At 41.4% G+C, this 15,091-nt stretch overlaps 1 protein-coding gene across 13 annotated transcripts in view; it reads left to right on the top strand.

Moving 5' to 3' along the window:
- Positions 1–10,327: 10,327 nt before the first annotated feature.
- Positions 10,328–15,091, top strand: part of PICALM (phosphatidylinositol binding clathrin assembly protein) — a 96,983-nt gene continuing 92,219 nt past the window's right edge. For 8 of the 13 annotated variants that reach the window (XM_016206825.2, XM_016206828.2, XM_016206826.2 and 5 more), the window contains exon 1: positions 11,386–11,558. In XM_016206825.2, the coding sequence (XP_016062311.1) occupies positions 11,429–11,558 (130 nt within the window). In that variant the 5' untranslated portion in view covers positions 11,386–11,428. Of the gene's footprint in view, positions 10,397–11,384; positions 11,559–15,091 lie in introns of those variants that run through there. The other 5 variants (XM_087821622.1, XM_087821623.1, XM_016206833.2 and 2 more) reach the window with 3 other exon arrangements.

Here is a 15,091-nt window from a genome sequence, read left to right on the forward strand (position 1 = left end):
TGTCAGACACCAAACTATAGATCCAGGAAGCTCAGAGAACACCAAGCAGGATATATATGCCTTAAAAATTTATACCAAACTTCAGAAAATCAAATATAAATTTAAAATCTTGAAATAAGCCTGAGGGAAAAAGCACCTTACCTATCAAAAACCAAAGATAATAATTACCTCTGACTTCTTAGAAACCATGCAAGCAAGATGAGAGTGAAGTATAATATTTATAGTGTGGTGAGAAAAAACCTACAAATTGAGCAACTGAAATAAGACAACAAATGGTATACAGACTGGGAAGGAAAAAATAACACTGTCTCTGTTTACAGATGACTCAATTGTCTATGAAGAAAATATGAAAGAATTGAGGGGAAAAAACACCTTCCTGGAACTAAAATATGATTATAGTAAGTCTGCAGAATACAAGGTCAATAAACCAAAATCAACTAGTTACCTATATTCCAGCAATAAACAAGTGGAATTTGAAGTTAAAAAACAATTATCATTTACATTAGTACTCAAAAAGAGAAATACTTAGGTATAAATCTAATAAAATATGTATAAGATCTACAACTGGAAAACTACAACACTCTGGGGAAAGATATTTAAAAAAACCTAAATAAATGGAGAGATATTCCATGTTCATGGATAAGAAGACTCAATATTGTCAATATTTCAGTTCTTCCTAACTGATCTACAGATTCAATTGCAGTCCCAGCCAAAATTCCAACAAGTTATTTTATGGATATCAACAAACTCATTCTAAAATTTATGTAGAGAAGCAAAAACCAGAAGAGCCAACTCAATATTGAAGGAGAAGAACAAAGTTGAAAGACTGACCTTACACAACTTCAATACTTGCTGTAAAGCTATAGTAATCAAAACTATAAAATCAGGTGTGGTATTGCCTGGCTGGGGTGACTTTAGTGATTGAACGTCAACTCATGAACCAAGAGGTCACCAGTTTGACTCCTGGTCAGGGCACATGTCCAGGTTGTGGGCTTGATCTCCAGTAGGGGGCATGTTTCTCTCTCATTGATGTTTCTATCTCTCTATCCCTCTCCCTTCCCCTCTCTCTAAAATCAATACAAACATATTAAAAAAACAACAAAAAACGGTATAGTATTGTCAAAAGAATAGATAAATAGATCAATGGAACAGAATGGAGATGAGAGAGAGCCATATAAAAAAATAAGTCAACTGATCTTTGAGAGAAGAGCAAAGGAAATACAATGGAGCAAAGATAGTCTTCTGTACAAATGGTGCTGGAAAACTGGACATCCACATGCAATAACAAACAAACAAAAAGAATATAGACATAGACCTTACACCCTTCACAAAAATTAACTCAAAATGGATCTTAGACCTAAAAGTAAAATGCAAATTATAAAATTCATAGTAGGTAACATAGAAAAACCTAGGATAAAACCTAGGTGACTTTGGGTATAGCAATGACTTTTTTTTTAATCCTCACCCGAGAACATGCTTAGAGAGAGGAAGGGGAAGAGAGAGAGAGAGAAAGAGAGAGAGGAACATTAATGTGAGAGAGAAATATCAATCAGTTGCCTTCTGTATGCTCCCCGACAGGGGATCAAACTCATAACCCAGGTACTGGCAACCTTTCGGTGCATGGGAGAACCCTCAGCCAACTGTGCCACTCTGGCGGGGCAGCAATGCCTCTTTAATACAACACCAAAAGCATGATCCATCAAAGAAAAAACTGATAAGCTGAAATTAGTTAAAAAAAACCTTCTGCCCGGCCAGCATGGCTCAGCCCCTGAGCATCGACCTATGATCCAGGAGATCGCTGTTCAGTTCCCGGTCAGGGCACATGCCTGGGTTGCTGGCTCAATCCCCAGTAGGGGGCATGCAGGAGGCAGCCGAACAATGACTCTCTCATCATTGATGTTTCTCTCTCTCTCTCTCTGAAATCAATAGAGACGTATTAAAAGAAAAAAGCACACAAAACAACAAGAACAAACTTCTGCTCTGCAAAAGATAATGTCAAGAGAAAGAAAAGACAAACAATGCAGTGGGAAAAAATTTGCAAAAGATATATCTGGTAAAGGACTTTTATCCAAAGTGCACAAAGAACTCTTAAAACTTAATAATGAGACAACAACCCAATTTAAATAATGGACAAAAGACCTGAACAGACACCTCATCAAACGAGATACACAGATGGCAAGTAAGCATATGAAAATATGTTCAGCATCATCTGTCATTAGGGAATCCAGAACACTGAAAATTACCAAATGCTGGTGAGGACATGGAACGACAGAAACTCTCATTCATTGCCGGTGGGAATGTAAAATGGTACAGCTACTTTGGAAGACAGTTTGGCAGTTTCTTACAAAACTAAACATACTCTTACCATACAATCTAGCAATCTTGCGCCTTGGTATCACCAAATGAATTGAAAACTTAAGTCTACATTAAAACCTGCACAAATATGTTTATAGAAGGCTTTATTCATAATTGTCACAACTTGGAAGCAACCAAGATGTCCTTAATTAAGTGAATGGATAAATACATTGTGGTTCATCCAGACAATGGGCCATTATCCAGTGCTATAATGGAATGAGCCATCAAGCCACGAAAAGACATGAAGGAAACTAAACGCATATTACTAAGTGAAAAAGCTACATAGTGTATAATTCCAACTATATGACATTCTGGAAAAGGTAAACTATGGAGATGGTGAAAAGATGAAAGGATATCAGGGTTGAGAGGGAGGGGCGGGTAAATAGGCAGAGCACAGAGGATTTTTAGGGCAGCGAAGCTATTCTATACATTACGATGGTGGACATATGTCACTATACATCGGTCAAAACCCACAGAACGTGAAACACCTAGAGTGAACCCTTATGTAAATTATTGGCCTTTGGGTGACAATGTGTCAACATAGGTTCATTGACTAACAAATGTACCACTGTGGATGTTAATAGCGGGGAAGGTTGTGCATTTGTGGGGACATGGGATACGGGAACTCTGTACTTTCCACTCAGTTTTGCTGTGAACCTAAAACTGTTATTAAAACATAAATTTTATGCCTTGGCTGGTGTGGCTCAATTGTTGGAGCATCGTTTGCACAATGAAAGGTCATGGGCACATTTTTTCAGGTTTGATCCAGGGGAAACAACTGATTGGTGTTTTACTCTCACAGGGATCTTTTTCTCTTACTCTTTCCCTTTCCCTTCCTCTCTTTAAAATCAGTGAAGACATATCCTCAGGTGAGGAAAAAATATTTAATATATAAATATATTTAAATTTATTAAAGAAATCAATTGTCCAAACTAAATGCAACATTCTTCCCCCGCCACCTTCCCAATTTCCTCTCCCTCCAGTATCCTCTTTTTCAGGGAGTAGAATCATGATATGTTCAGATAACTCCAGTCAAAAACCTAGGAATCAACCTAGGCTTCGTGTTCTCCCTTGTCTATTTCATGCAACCTCTTTACCAAGTCCTAAGCATTTCACCTCCTATCTCTATAATCTAGGTCCTTTTTTCCTTTCTAATGTCACTGACACAAATGCCTTCTATCCACCATCCTGTTTTCCCTTGATCTGCCCTTGGGCTAAGTGTTTTGAATGAGTATAACTTTTTGTGAGCTTTTTGTCTTCTAATATTCTATCAGACAACTATAAATCAGGCCTAATGCAGACCATAACATGGAAAACTTAGCTGTTCAGAACTTTCTTGATAACTTATCTCATAACAAGCCTTTAATTAAATTAACAACTGAAGCATTACACAGGTAGAGGAGTGAGGAAAGAGAATAATGGTTTATGGCTCTGGGATATCTTTTAATACATATATTAATTTAGAAAATAAAAGGGACCGTTAAGATCAGTTAGTCCTTCATGACATTCCTATACTTAGAATCTTTTCAATGCATTTCCATTGCCTTCGGGACAATATCCAGACTCCTTAACATGGGATACTAGGTTCTTCATGACCCAGCCACTATCTTCCAACTTCATCTGTTCCCTATTCTGTGTTCATTCAGTTGTTCAGGCCAAAATCCTCAGAGTCTTCCTTGCACAGCTTCTTTCCCTTGAGTCACAGTCCCAGAATTCTACTTTCTACTATTCAATCCACGAGCAAATTCTATTGATTCTACATTAAAATACATTAAATCTACCTACTTCTTTTCTTTTCCATGCCTTCTACTCTAACCCAAGATAGTGTCACTGACTGCTCTCCTGGTCTAAAGCAATTATTTATACAACAACAAGAATATACATGAAAAAAATAGATATTTTTGATATCATGTCATTCCTCTGTTCAAAACATCTCACTCAGAATAAAATCCAAATTCCTGCCAAAGCTCCTTGTATTCCTTTCCTATTGCTGCTATAACAAAATTACCACAAACACAGTGACTTATTCAATAGAAATTTATTCTCTTATCTTATTTTAGACTTGTAACCTCCAGAAGGGAGGGGCCTTTATAGTGGATGTCAGTAGCCTGGGCAGGGATTGGTTAGAATTTGCAAATGAAGTGAATTACTAGAACACTTGAGTCTATGCAGAGCTACAATTAAATCAGTTAATTTGTGGTCTTATCTTGTAACATATGGGTCTAAACGAGCTGTGTTAAAACAATAAGAGCTTAAATAGTTTGTGTTGCATATCATGGAATGGCATAGTTGATCATTTTAATTTTTGCCTCATTTCATTTTGCAAATCGTTAGTTTTTGCTTCACTTCTCAGTCACTCTTCTTTTGGTCATTTTTAGCCTAAGCTGTGAGAAAGACCATTATTTTTCTGGGGACATGATAAATCCAGATCTGCATTGCTATTTAATAAGTTGTAATTATGCACAGAGTTTTTCATGGTAGTCATGTTGACCTCTGTAAGCATCAGGCCTTCTTGTTCCTTATGTTGGATAATCGTTTGTAAGTCGTCCAGCAGGCTGTGCAGCAGCATTTAAGACTGTGAAGATCGTATATGTGGTAACTGCAATACAAACAGACACTAAGAAAAAACTTAGTAGAGTTTGCAAGGCATTTCAAAGCTGTATTCCTAGATTTAAAACACTGGATCGGGGGGTGGGGGGATGGAGGGGGAGAGAGTAACCAAAGAATTTATGTGCATATATACACAACCCAAGGACACGGACAATGGTGGGGAGAGTGACTGGGGAGGGGGAAGGAATGGGGGGAATGGGTCATTGGGGAGAAAAAGGGACATTTGTAATACTTTAAACAAAAAAATCAAATCAAATAAATAAATAAAAAATCTGAACACATACCATTGAACTGGACACTTAAAAATCGTTAAAGACAGTAAATTTTGTTATATGTATTTATGACAATAAAAATGTTGTATTTTTAAAAGTCCATGTAAATAAACAAATAAAAGCTAAATTGTTAAAAAAATAAATAAAAAAAATTTAAAAAAATAAAACAATGGATCATGAAAGCATTTGACATGATCTATTTGGATCTTCCTTATATAATCAAGTTTTTCCCCCTTTAATTTGAGTAGGGTTTGTTCGATCTGACCAGTCCTATATCTGGTAATTGTCAAGGACTCAGGTCTTGGGAATACCATGAGTAAAGGACGAGGGTGTCCATTAACAACCTAGAAGTTTAACACAGACGATGGGGAAGAAAATAGCCAAAAAGAAAAAGAAGCAAAGCCAAGAAACATGCATACAAAGAGCATGGCAATCTGTGGGGTCTTGGTTGGAAAGAGCCTGCTTCATGCAGTCATCAGCTTGTCCCAAGGATCGAGGGCTGTCTGTTCGCATGGGGCATCCAGCTCTGGATATTATCTAGACTCCTCAACGTGCCTTAAAGCCACATCTCTGAGATCACCTCCAAAGTCTCTTTCTCTTCTTCACTCATTTCTCTCGCCACACTGGCCTTGGTGCTCTGCAAACAAGTTAACCTTGCTCCTGCCTGATATTCTGTTTCTTGTTTCCCTCATGCAAAATGAGCTTTCCGCATCTGCATGGCTGATTCCCACAATCCACTCAAATCGGCTGATTCCCACAATCCACTCAAATCGCGTGCCACCTCCTTAGAAAGGCTTTCCTAGTCATCCAATTTAAAGTCCTGTTCCCCTGTCATTCTTGATTCTTTTACCCTGCTTAATTTTTCTTTATAGCACTCATCACTCCTGCATTTGTTTCATATTTATTTATTTTTTTGTTTGTCACATGCCCCACTTGAATAGAGGCACCATTCAAGAAGGCAGAAGACTTTTCCATTTTGTTCACGGATACGTTTTCGGGACGTAGACCACTATTTAGCATTCATAGGTGCTCAATAACTACTTGCTGATTGAATGAATGAATGAAAACCTCACACACACTGTGTAAGCCATGTAACACTACCTGCAGTTCTCAAATGGCTTCTTTTGCATACATGGTTTTCCTCCGCCTGGAATAACTTCTCCCTGACTTCCCTACATTCCCTAATCATCCTTCAAGACTCAGCTTATGTGTCACTGCTCCTGAGAAATCTTCATTGATTCCTCCAAGAAGAACTAGGTGTCCTTTTTTTCTGTTCTTACAGTACTCTATGCATACCTTGATCATATTGCTTAGTACATTGTTAATATTTTGTCTAACTGATCTCTGTATCCTGACAATCTATCAGAGTGCTTTGCCCATAGTAAATTCTGAGTAAATGTTTGTTGACTGGTTTTATTTATTGACAACTGTGTGTCAAGCATTGTGCTAGTTTTTCATGTACATTATTTTAATACTGACAATAAATTGTAAGATATTATCCCTGTTTTAAATATGAGGAATCTGAATAACTTGCATAGAATTTTGAACCTAAGTGAAACTAGCTCCAGATCTGGTACTTCTCCCATTGCTTCAAATGAATTAATAAATCTCCATTTTACTGATATTTCTTGTCAAAATTCAGTATCCTAATTTTAACATTAACATTAAAATTTTGATCTTAAAGTTCAATGTTGCAAGTTCTAATACTTGATTTAATTGATTCAGCCTCCATAGGTTACAGAAAAGAATGGACACCAGATATCTCAATAGCTTAGGTATCCTACTTTTATTCTGCTTCATAATTACAGTTTTTGATGATGATTCAGGGTCAAGATTTGGTTAATCTTCCCTTTCAGGGTAAGGATTATATTTAACAACTAATCTACACATCATCTCTAAACATGTATGAAAGGTCCAAATATATGTTGAAATTGTAAAATTAATATACCTGAAAGGAAAGTGTGGCAAGAGTGAGTTAAGGAGAGTAAGAGAGCCTCAAATATGTGAGAGAACTTGGAGGTTACCCTGATTGTTGTCTTTTCAGCATGCTAGGTGAAGCAGTGTGTATTTAGGCTCTAAGTCAGACAGATCTGAGATCTAATTCTAGCTCCCCCACCTAATAGCTCAGCAAATTTAATCAAGTCACTACACTTTTCTTAAGCTTCAGTTTCTTCATCAGTAAAATGGAGAGAAAAGAAGTGTATTAGGCAATGCAGCTAATTTCAGGGGCACAACTTAATAAAACAATTCGATTTCAACACAGGTTTTCCTGGTCATTCAGTTCTCCTGGGTAGCATTCCTCCAAGGATTAATTTGGGGCCCCAGGACTCTTCCATTTTGTGGTTTTGAACTCCTCTAAATTCTTTGAAGTCTCCATTCAGGGGGGGAAAAAAAAGAGAATGTGGAGCATGTGTAGGAGTTTTTAGGGGCACAGCTTTCAGTAGCTTTCATAATTTCTGTCCACATTCTGTTGGACAGAAATCAGTCACATGACCCCAATTAATTACAAAGGGGGCTGGGAAATGCAGTCTGTGTGCTCAAGAGAAAAGGGAACAGAGTCTGGTGAACACAAAGCTATCTCTGCCACTTAAGGCCACGAAGTCGTTTTGGGGTTTAACTGAGATAATGCATGCAATGTGCTTAGCACACGAGGTAAGTAATCAACAAAGTTACATATTATTATCACAAATATGTACACTGAGAGCCTGAATAAGGATCCCACAGTTGGAAGTGGAGAACTTGTTTTGAGGTTCTGGCAAGAGAACTCAGCTACATGCAAGGAAATGTCCTTACCTTTTGGTAAAGTTATATAAGATTATGATCTTTAACTGATGTGGCATCATCAGGAAGTATAAATATAGAAAGGTGAGGGAGGAAAGGGTTGCCAGGTGTTCATATTAGCTTAGCTAACAGAGTGTCAAAAGATTATAATTCAGATAACCCTAATGTCTAAGAAGAGTGGGAATAGGGAGCTGTAGGCTCATTGGATTTGGGAAAGGGCTTGAGTGAAGTAATAAAGAATACAAGTTTTAGTTAACCCTCTCTTCCATATTCTTTTTCTTGCTCACTTTCTTACTTTTCAGTCACAGATATTATCAAGTTTCTTCAGGTGCAGCATATTTTCTTCTCATCTGTTCCCAATTAAAATACTGTAAGAACTGGAGAGCAGAGACCATGTTTGTCTACACATTATTATATTTTAGCATCTAGCAATGCCAAGCATAGAGTATGCAGGCAAGAAATATTTGTTGAATAAATTTAACCTGTATTGGCAGTTGTACAACTCTTGCCAAAAGGGTCTAGGTAAAGTAACAGAAAGACGACGAGTTTTTAAATCTTGCTTCTGCCACTTTAATGTCTGCCTGGGACTTCTAAGACTTAACTTCTAAAACGTATTTTTCCCCCTTATATTAAATAGGCATAATACTTTTAGAGTTATAGTAATGAGAAAATTAAATGAAAAAACTTTATATAGTGTTCCTGGCACATAGAAGGCATTAAAAAAAAACCGCACCTGTTGTTCCCCCCTAAAACCTACACCTCTCTATTTTAATTTGAGAAGGATACTTTTTAATTTGGGGGATCTAAGAAGTATCATGTGCTATTCAAGTTTTTCCTTCTGTTTTTGGTTCTGTTCATGTATAATGAAAACAAATAGGCTTCGAGTTGGTGTTCAAAGTTAAGAGTTGATTAGTTCCCAAAGCACTGATGGGTTCACCATTAGAACAGTATTCAGCACCCAGAACAATGCTTGACACGTAGTAGGTGTTCAATACATATTTTTTCAAAATACAGTGAAATAATTAATAAAATACTGAAATAAGGATAACGCTCCAGACAATTATGGGATGAATATGACGTAAATGTGAAAAAGTGGGCAGGTGTTATCAAATGAGAGCTTTGGTGTTTCCAAATGGGTGACTTCATTCATTCATTCAACCAACATGTTCCCTAAGAATGAAATATTGATAGCTAAACTTCAGGCTCATGATGACCTCATCCGGGGTTTCACAGCATAGAGGCTCAGTCTAATCGTAACTTATTCAGTAGAATCCACAGAAGCGTAGCAAGGATGGCTGACACGTCTTGAGAATAGGGTAATTCCACTGCCAGATAGAAACAGGGCAGCACACTGGACACCAAACCGCAGATGGACTGCAGATGCGTGGAAGGAAGTCATTACAGTTTTGTGAAATTTGGGACTGGCTTGACAAAGCCGAAGCCTGCCGGTTTAAGAACTGTATGTTCTTGGCAAAAGCATGGTGTTGCAGAATTTCACCAGCCACAGAGAAAAAAAACAAAAACGGGGAGAATGGAAATGGGAGGATACTACAAAATTCGTGATATGGATACATATAGAGAAAAACAAAACAAAACGGGGAGAATGGAAATGGGAGGATACTACAAAATTCGTGATATGGATACATAAAACGTTAACTATTAGCTTTGCATCTTTTGAGAGTCAGCAGACTGAAGCGCAGTATTTTAGATTTGGCTGGCAGATGGTGTGCACACACAGACTTTCTGAGTATGTTAGCATTTCATTTGAAACTAGCAGGATTACATAGGACAGTTGTGGTAATTTAACATTATATAGACTTCAAAACTTATCCCAAAACCTGGGTTAAATGCGGGGCCCCAATAACATTTGAAAAAGCTTTGTTAACAGATCTGGATCTCAGAGAACACAATCCCAGGATATGATAATTCCTCTAAAATGCCTACAGGGTAGTGTCAGTGTCTTCTTTCCCCGAAAGTCTGGTTTAGGCAGAGAAAAGGGAAGAAAGGCCAAGCCCGGGAGGCGGCAGGAGGCGAGGCGTCTGGGTGCCGAGCGGGCTTCTGCGCCCCCCGCTCCTCGCCTCCTCCGCGGCCCGACCCTCCGCGGCCCGACCCCCGCGCTCCCCGCCTCCTCCGCGGCCCGACCCCCGCGCTCCCCGCCTCCTCCGCGGCCCGACCCCCGCGCTCCCCGCCTCCTCCGCGGCCCGACCCCCGCGCTCCCCGCCTCCTCCGCGGCCCGACCCCCCGCGCTCACTCGCATCACCGGCCTGCGGGAGTCGAGCCCATCGCCCGCTGACATCACCTTACTACTTCCTTTTTCAAATTCCAGGGAAACTGTATTTCCTGTTCTGTTCGACGCCCTAGAGAAAGAATACTGGCTGGTTAGTATCTAAATTTAGACTGGCAGCAACGGGTGGAGCTTTCAAAGGGAGACAAAAACAGGTGACATTTCCAAGCCTCTCAAGAAAAGGGGGGGAAAAACCCCAAGCCTTCCGCGTGCGGCGCGCAGGGGGAGCGCCCACCGCTCACAATGGGGAGCGCCCGCGGGCGGGCTCGGGAGGGGGCCTCTCCTTTTCCTTCCCCTCGGTCAGGAGGCTGGTCCCTAAATATATTATCGAGTCTGCCAGGGAAGCCCGGGGAGCCAGGAGTCTGACAGCTCCTTCCTCGGGGGGGGGGGGGGGGGAATGGGGGGGGCTGGGAAGCAGCTGCACCTCCTCTTTGTCAAGCTCTCCGTTTCAATCCTAGCCTCCGGGACAACCCGGGAGCCGGGTGGGAAAGCGGAGCAGCCGCCCCCGCGCGCCGGAGCCGCGCCCCGCCCCCTCTCTGTGACCCTGCGGGCTCAGCCCCCCGCGACCTGTTAGCCGGGAGCGTCACGTGACGCGGCCGGCCGCGCACCCCCACCCCGGCCTCGGGCAGGCCTCCTGTTGCGCCCGCCGGGCGGGTTCCATCACGTAACGTGCGGGCACCGCCCCGCTCTTCCCTCGCTGAGCGAGGGAGGGGGGGCGTTGAAAAGGAAAGAGAAGGAAAAGGGGCGGGAGGAGGAGGGGGCGGTGCTCTGGTCACGTGACCCGGGGCAGCCCGGAAAGCTCCGAGGAGGAGCCTGGCGCCGCCATTTTCCTGCAGCTGCCTGTCCCTCTTATCCTGCCCGGCTCCAGCTGACCAGGGAAAGGGTGGGCTGAGCTGAGGCGGGGGCAGGGGAGCGCCCGACACCGTGCCTGACCCCGCGGGTGACACGAGCCGCTTCTTTCCGGGCTGGGTGGCAGCGCGCGGCCTTGAGCCCCGCCCCAGGCCGGCGGGCTGAGCAGGAGCCGGTGGGGGTAGGGGGTGCGGTGGGGGGTGGGGGCCCTCCGGCGCTTGGGGGTCCCAGTCCCCGCCGGCTGCGGAAAGGGAGGGGTGGCGGAGGAGCCGCAGAGATGTCCGGCCAGAGCTTGACGGACCGAATCACCGCCGCCCAGCACAGTGTCACCGGCTCCGCCGTATCCAAGACAGTATGCAAGGCCACGACCCACGAGATCATGGGGCCCAAGAAAAAGCACCTGGACTGTGAGTGAAGCCGGCCGCTGCCCCCGCGACCCGCGTCTTTCCCCCCATCTCTTTTCTTACCCCCGTTTCGCTGCCTCTTCCCTCCCTGCCGTCCTGTCTGGCACGGCGGCTGCTGAGCTCGCCCTAGCTGTGTTCTTTCTGCTTCCATCACACCTGCCTTCACGGCTTCGGTCCCCTGCCTACAAATCCCTGACAAGCCACTCCCCTCCGGGTGCCGCGGGGACCCTCGTTTCCCTGACGGGTACGCCGCGGCACCCCAGCATCACACCCGACCCACTTGCTCTCGCCACCTGGCCTCACCTCCCCGCTCCCTCCGTGTCCTGCAGCCTCCTGCTCTTTCATCCCCCCCGTCCCGTGCCGCCTGGTCTCCCTCTCCTGAGCGGCTCCCCGCTTGCTCCGGGTCTCACTGCCCCTTTGTTTCCCATCAGCCTTCTCCTGGTTTCCGTAAACGCCCGGTGGCGTGAACCCGGATCCCTTTTTCTCCGCCACCCGGGGGCTGCCTCCCTTGAAGGGATTCCCACTTCCGTTGCTCCCCTGGCCTCTCGTCCTGTCCCTTCCTGGGGTGCTCTTCCACCGTTGCGACCCACCTTTGGGTTACGTTTCTTTGCCTCTGTAGTTCCAGTTAAGTTCCTTCGTCTCCCTTTTATGTTAAATATCATACTCAATACCCGACTTTTACCCCAGATTACTTTCTGCGTTGGAGTGGAAGTAAAGGGAGAGTCCGTTTGGTCTAGGGAAAGCTTTGTGGAAACTTGGCATTTTTAATAGCCTCTGGTGGAGTTTAATCGTTGTATTTGCCTGCTTTTGACTGGACTGAGTTATGAATGTCAGGCAAGCCCCCAGTCCCCACCTTTTTTTTGGTTCTAATGATACGGAAAAGGGTTTGCTGATACTGATATCATTGTATCATTTCTTGGAACTGTTAACAAACCTGGCAGTTTGAATTTAGAGGCTTGTGAAGCGTAGGCTTCTGGAATTCGAAATGGAATAATAATGAAAGCTACAAATAACATACTTCTGTTTAAATACTGGAGAAAGGTGTGAGGTGATGCTTGAGTTTGGACTCCGTTTTCATTTATGCTGGTTATCTTTTAGGGGACTAGCTTTTCTTGTACGGCGTAATGTTACTCCGTTTACTAACATATATAACCACTAGACCTAACTCCTCCCAACTTTTTCCAAACCTGGAAGCCACCTGTAAAAGCCTCCTTTTTCTTTCCACTCCTTTACCTCAAGGTACAAAGCTCAGTGGATTACTCAAGCTTTGACTCCATGGAGCTTTGACCTGAAACTTTTCAGGGAAAAATAGGGAAATTGGTACAACAGTAAGTTCCTCTTTTAGAAGTCTACTGGACACATTAGCCTGACTTCATCCTGCACGAAAGTTACTTTGCTTTACTGATCGAAGCAAGAGTGAGCATGTCCTGAAAGGAAATAACACTGTGACAGGAGTCCTGTTTTGATTTCTCATTTGGACTTTGGCTGTAAGGCTTGACCTTAAAAAAAAAAAAAAATTCAAAATGTGAATTCTTCCAAGATACTTTGCTCATGAAGTACTGCTAGAACAAACCATTATTCATTGTGACTGGTTCCTTTGCTGGAAAAGTTAAAAAATATGTATTTTCATTGCTGGGTTCTTCGCTCTGATGCACGACTCGTGCAGGCTGCTTTTTAACTATCTGCCCTTGCCTGCGTAGGGAATGCAGAATATATTTAAATGGTGACATTTTAATAAACAAAAATTATTTAAAATGCATAAAAACTATATGTGATTTTTTTTGGATTATCTGATCTTTGGAGTAGACATTTTTACTGTTTATTTCCCTTGAAATGACTACTTGGCTTGCTCTACTTAACCTTATGGTTTGCCCTAACACTGTGTTCTTTTGTTGTTTTTATTTTAATTTTTGTTGATGGGGGCAAGTGAAGAAACTGTTTGGAACTGTGAGCTATTGACCTCTTCCCTCACTTCAAAATGATAAATTATAACAAGGATAGATACAGCTTTTCAAAGTCCTTATAAATGTTTTTGTCTTCAGATTTAGCAGGTTGTGGGGTTTTTTTTAACACATTGCCAAAAAGGTCAGAAAATAGGCTAGGTAAAGTTAGGATGGGGTTATTTACTTGGGGTTTTATGAGTGTTAACCTTTTCTCTTGTAATAGAAGCGACTGCAGATGCTAACTGGGATTAAGTGTGGATGGTACTCTCATGTTTGTAGTCCCTTTTCTCTACCACTTGTGTTTATAAACTCCCACTTATCTTATTTAGAACTTGATTATTCCTGGTAATGTTTGATTTTTAAAGCAAATTGTATAATTAAGGAGACCCTACTCTATTTCTTTTCAGTGAGGTTTTTAAAATAAAATGATACAATTTTCCCTTTATTGGTTGAAATGCATTTCTAACCAGTTCTCACTAATGAAATAAATTTAAGTATAGTCTGACCAATGAGTGTTTTTTTCTAAACACCGTCCATACACACTTTAATGTACTTTGAGAAAATTGGAAAGGTTTTCACAGGTAGGCCTGGGTCTTGACACCATGAATTTTAGCCTTACATGTACAGATAATTTTTCCGCTTTTAGGAAGTTTTCTTTCTAGTGAAGGCTTAGTTCTCTTGTAATGTGCCCCCAAACTATTGCCTACTTAGTTGAACCTAATGAAAATGATTTGTTTATGTTTCCCAACAATTTCATTTTTTAAATGTTAATATTTAACAAAAATGTAATTAGGACTTTTCCCCCCTATAAGCCTTTGGAGTGTGGATGTGGTTTCTGTTTCCCTGAGTCTTTCCATATTAGGAAGTGATTATTAAAACCCATGAATTATGGCTTAATTCATTTTACATTATTTACTTATTTAGGAAAGATCTTTTGCTTTGCTTATAGACATCAATAGATAATAGTGTTAGCTAGTGTCTCTAGTGTGACTAGAATTGTCAAACTTGAAACATAATGGACATGATTTGCATTTAATTCCAGGCGTCTCATAGCCTTCCATAATCAAGGTAGAAGAATAGCAACCCCTAAGATTTCAAACATAAATTTAAAGGACTTCAATTTAACCCTCTCAGCTATGGGAGAGACAAAACCTATTATGGAGAGGAGTCTCTAACTCCATTTAAAGAAGGTATAGAATGCTTAAAACATCAATAATGATTGAAGTAAAGACAAACACAATTTTTAAATTTATAAATTCTTAATTAAAAAACATTCTTAACTGATTTAACAATCTTTAGTCTTGTTTTTTGATATGAATACTTTTCTTTATATTTGTTTAATTTGCTGTCCTTGGGCATTTACATTTTGACAGGTTTCACTGGAATGTAACATTTATGTTAACAGCTATAATGACTTCACTTTTTTATCCTTATTTTTCCCAGTTAATTTCCAGGGACACTACATTCCAACTGCCATCTGCCTTACGTTCTCTACAACAAAATCAAGATCATGTTCTTACTAAGTATCTATTATAAGCACATCTCTGTGGTAGATACAGTGTGGGTATTTGTGTGGATCTAGACCTATCCGAT

Source organism: Miniopterus natalensis, chromosome 11, assembly GCF_054644295.1.
Source record: "Miniopterus natalensis isolate mMinNat1 chromosome 11, mMinNat1.hap1, whole genome shotgun sequence".
NCBI lineage: Eukaryota > Metazoa > Chordata > Mammalia > Chiroptera > Miniopteridae > Miniopterus > Miniopterus natalensis.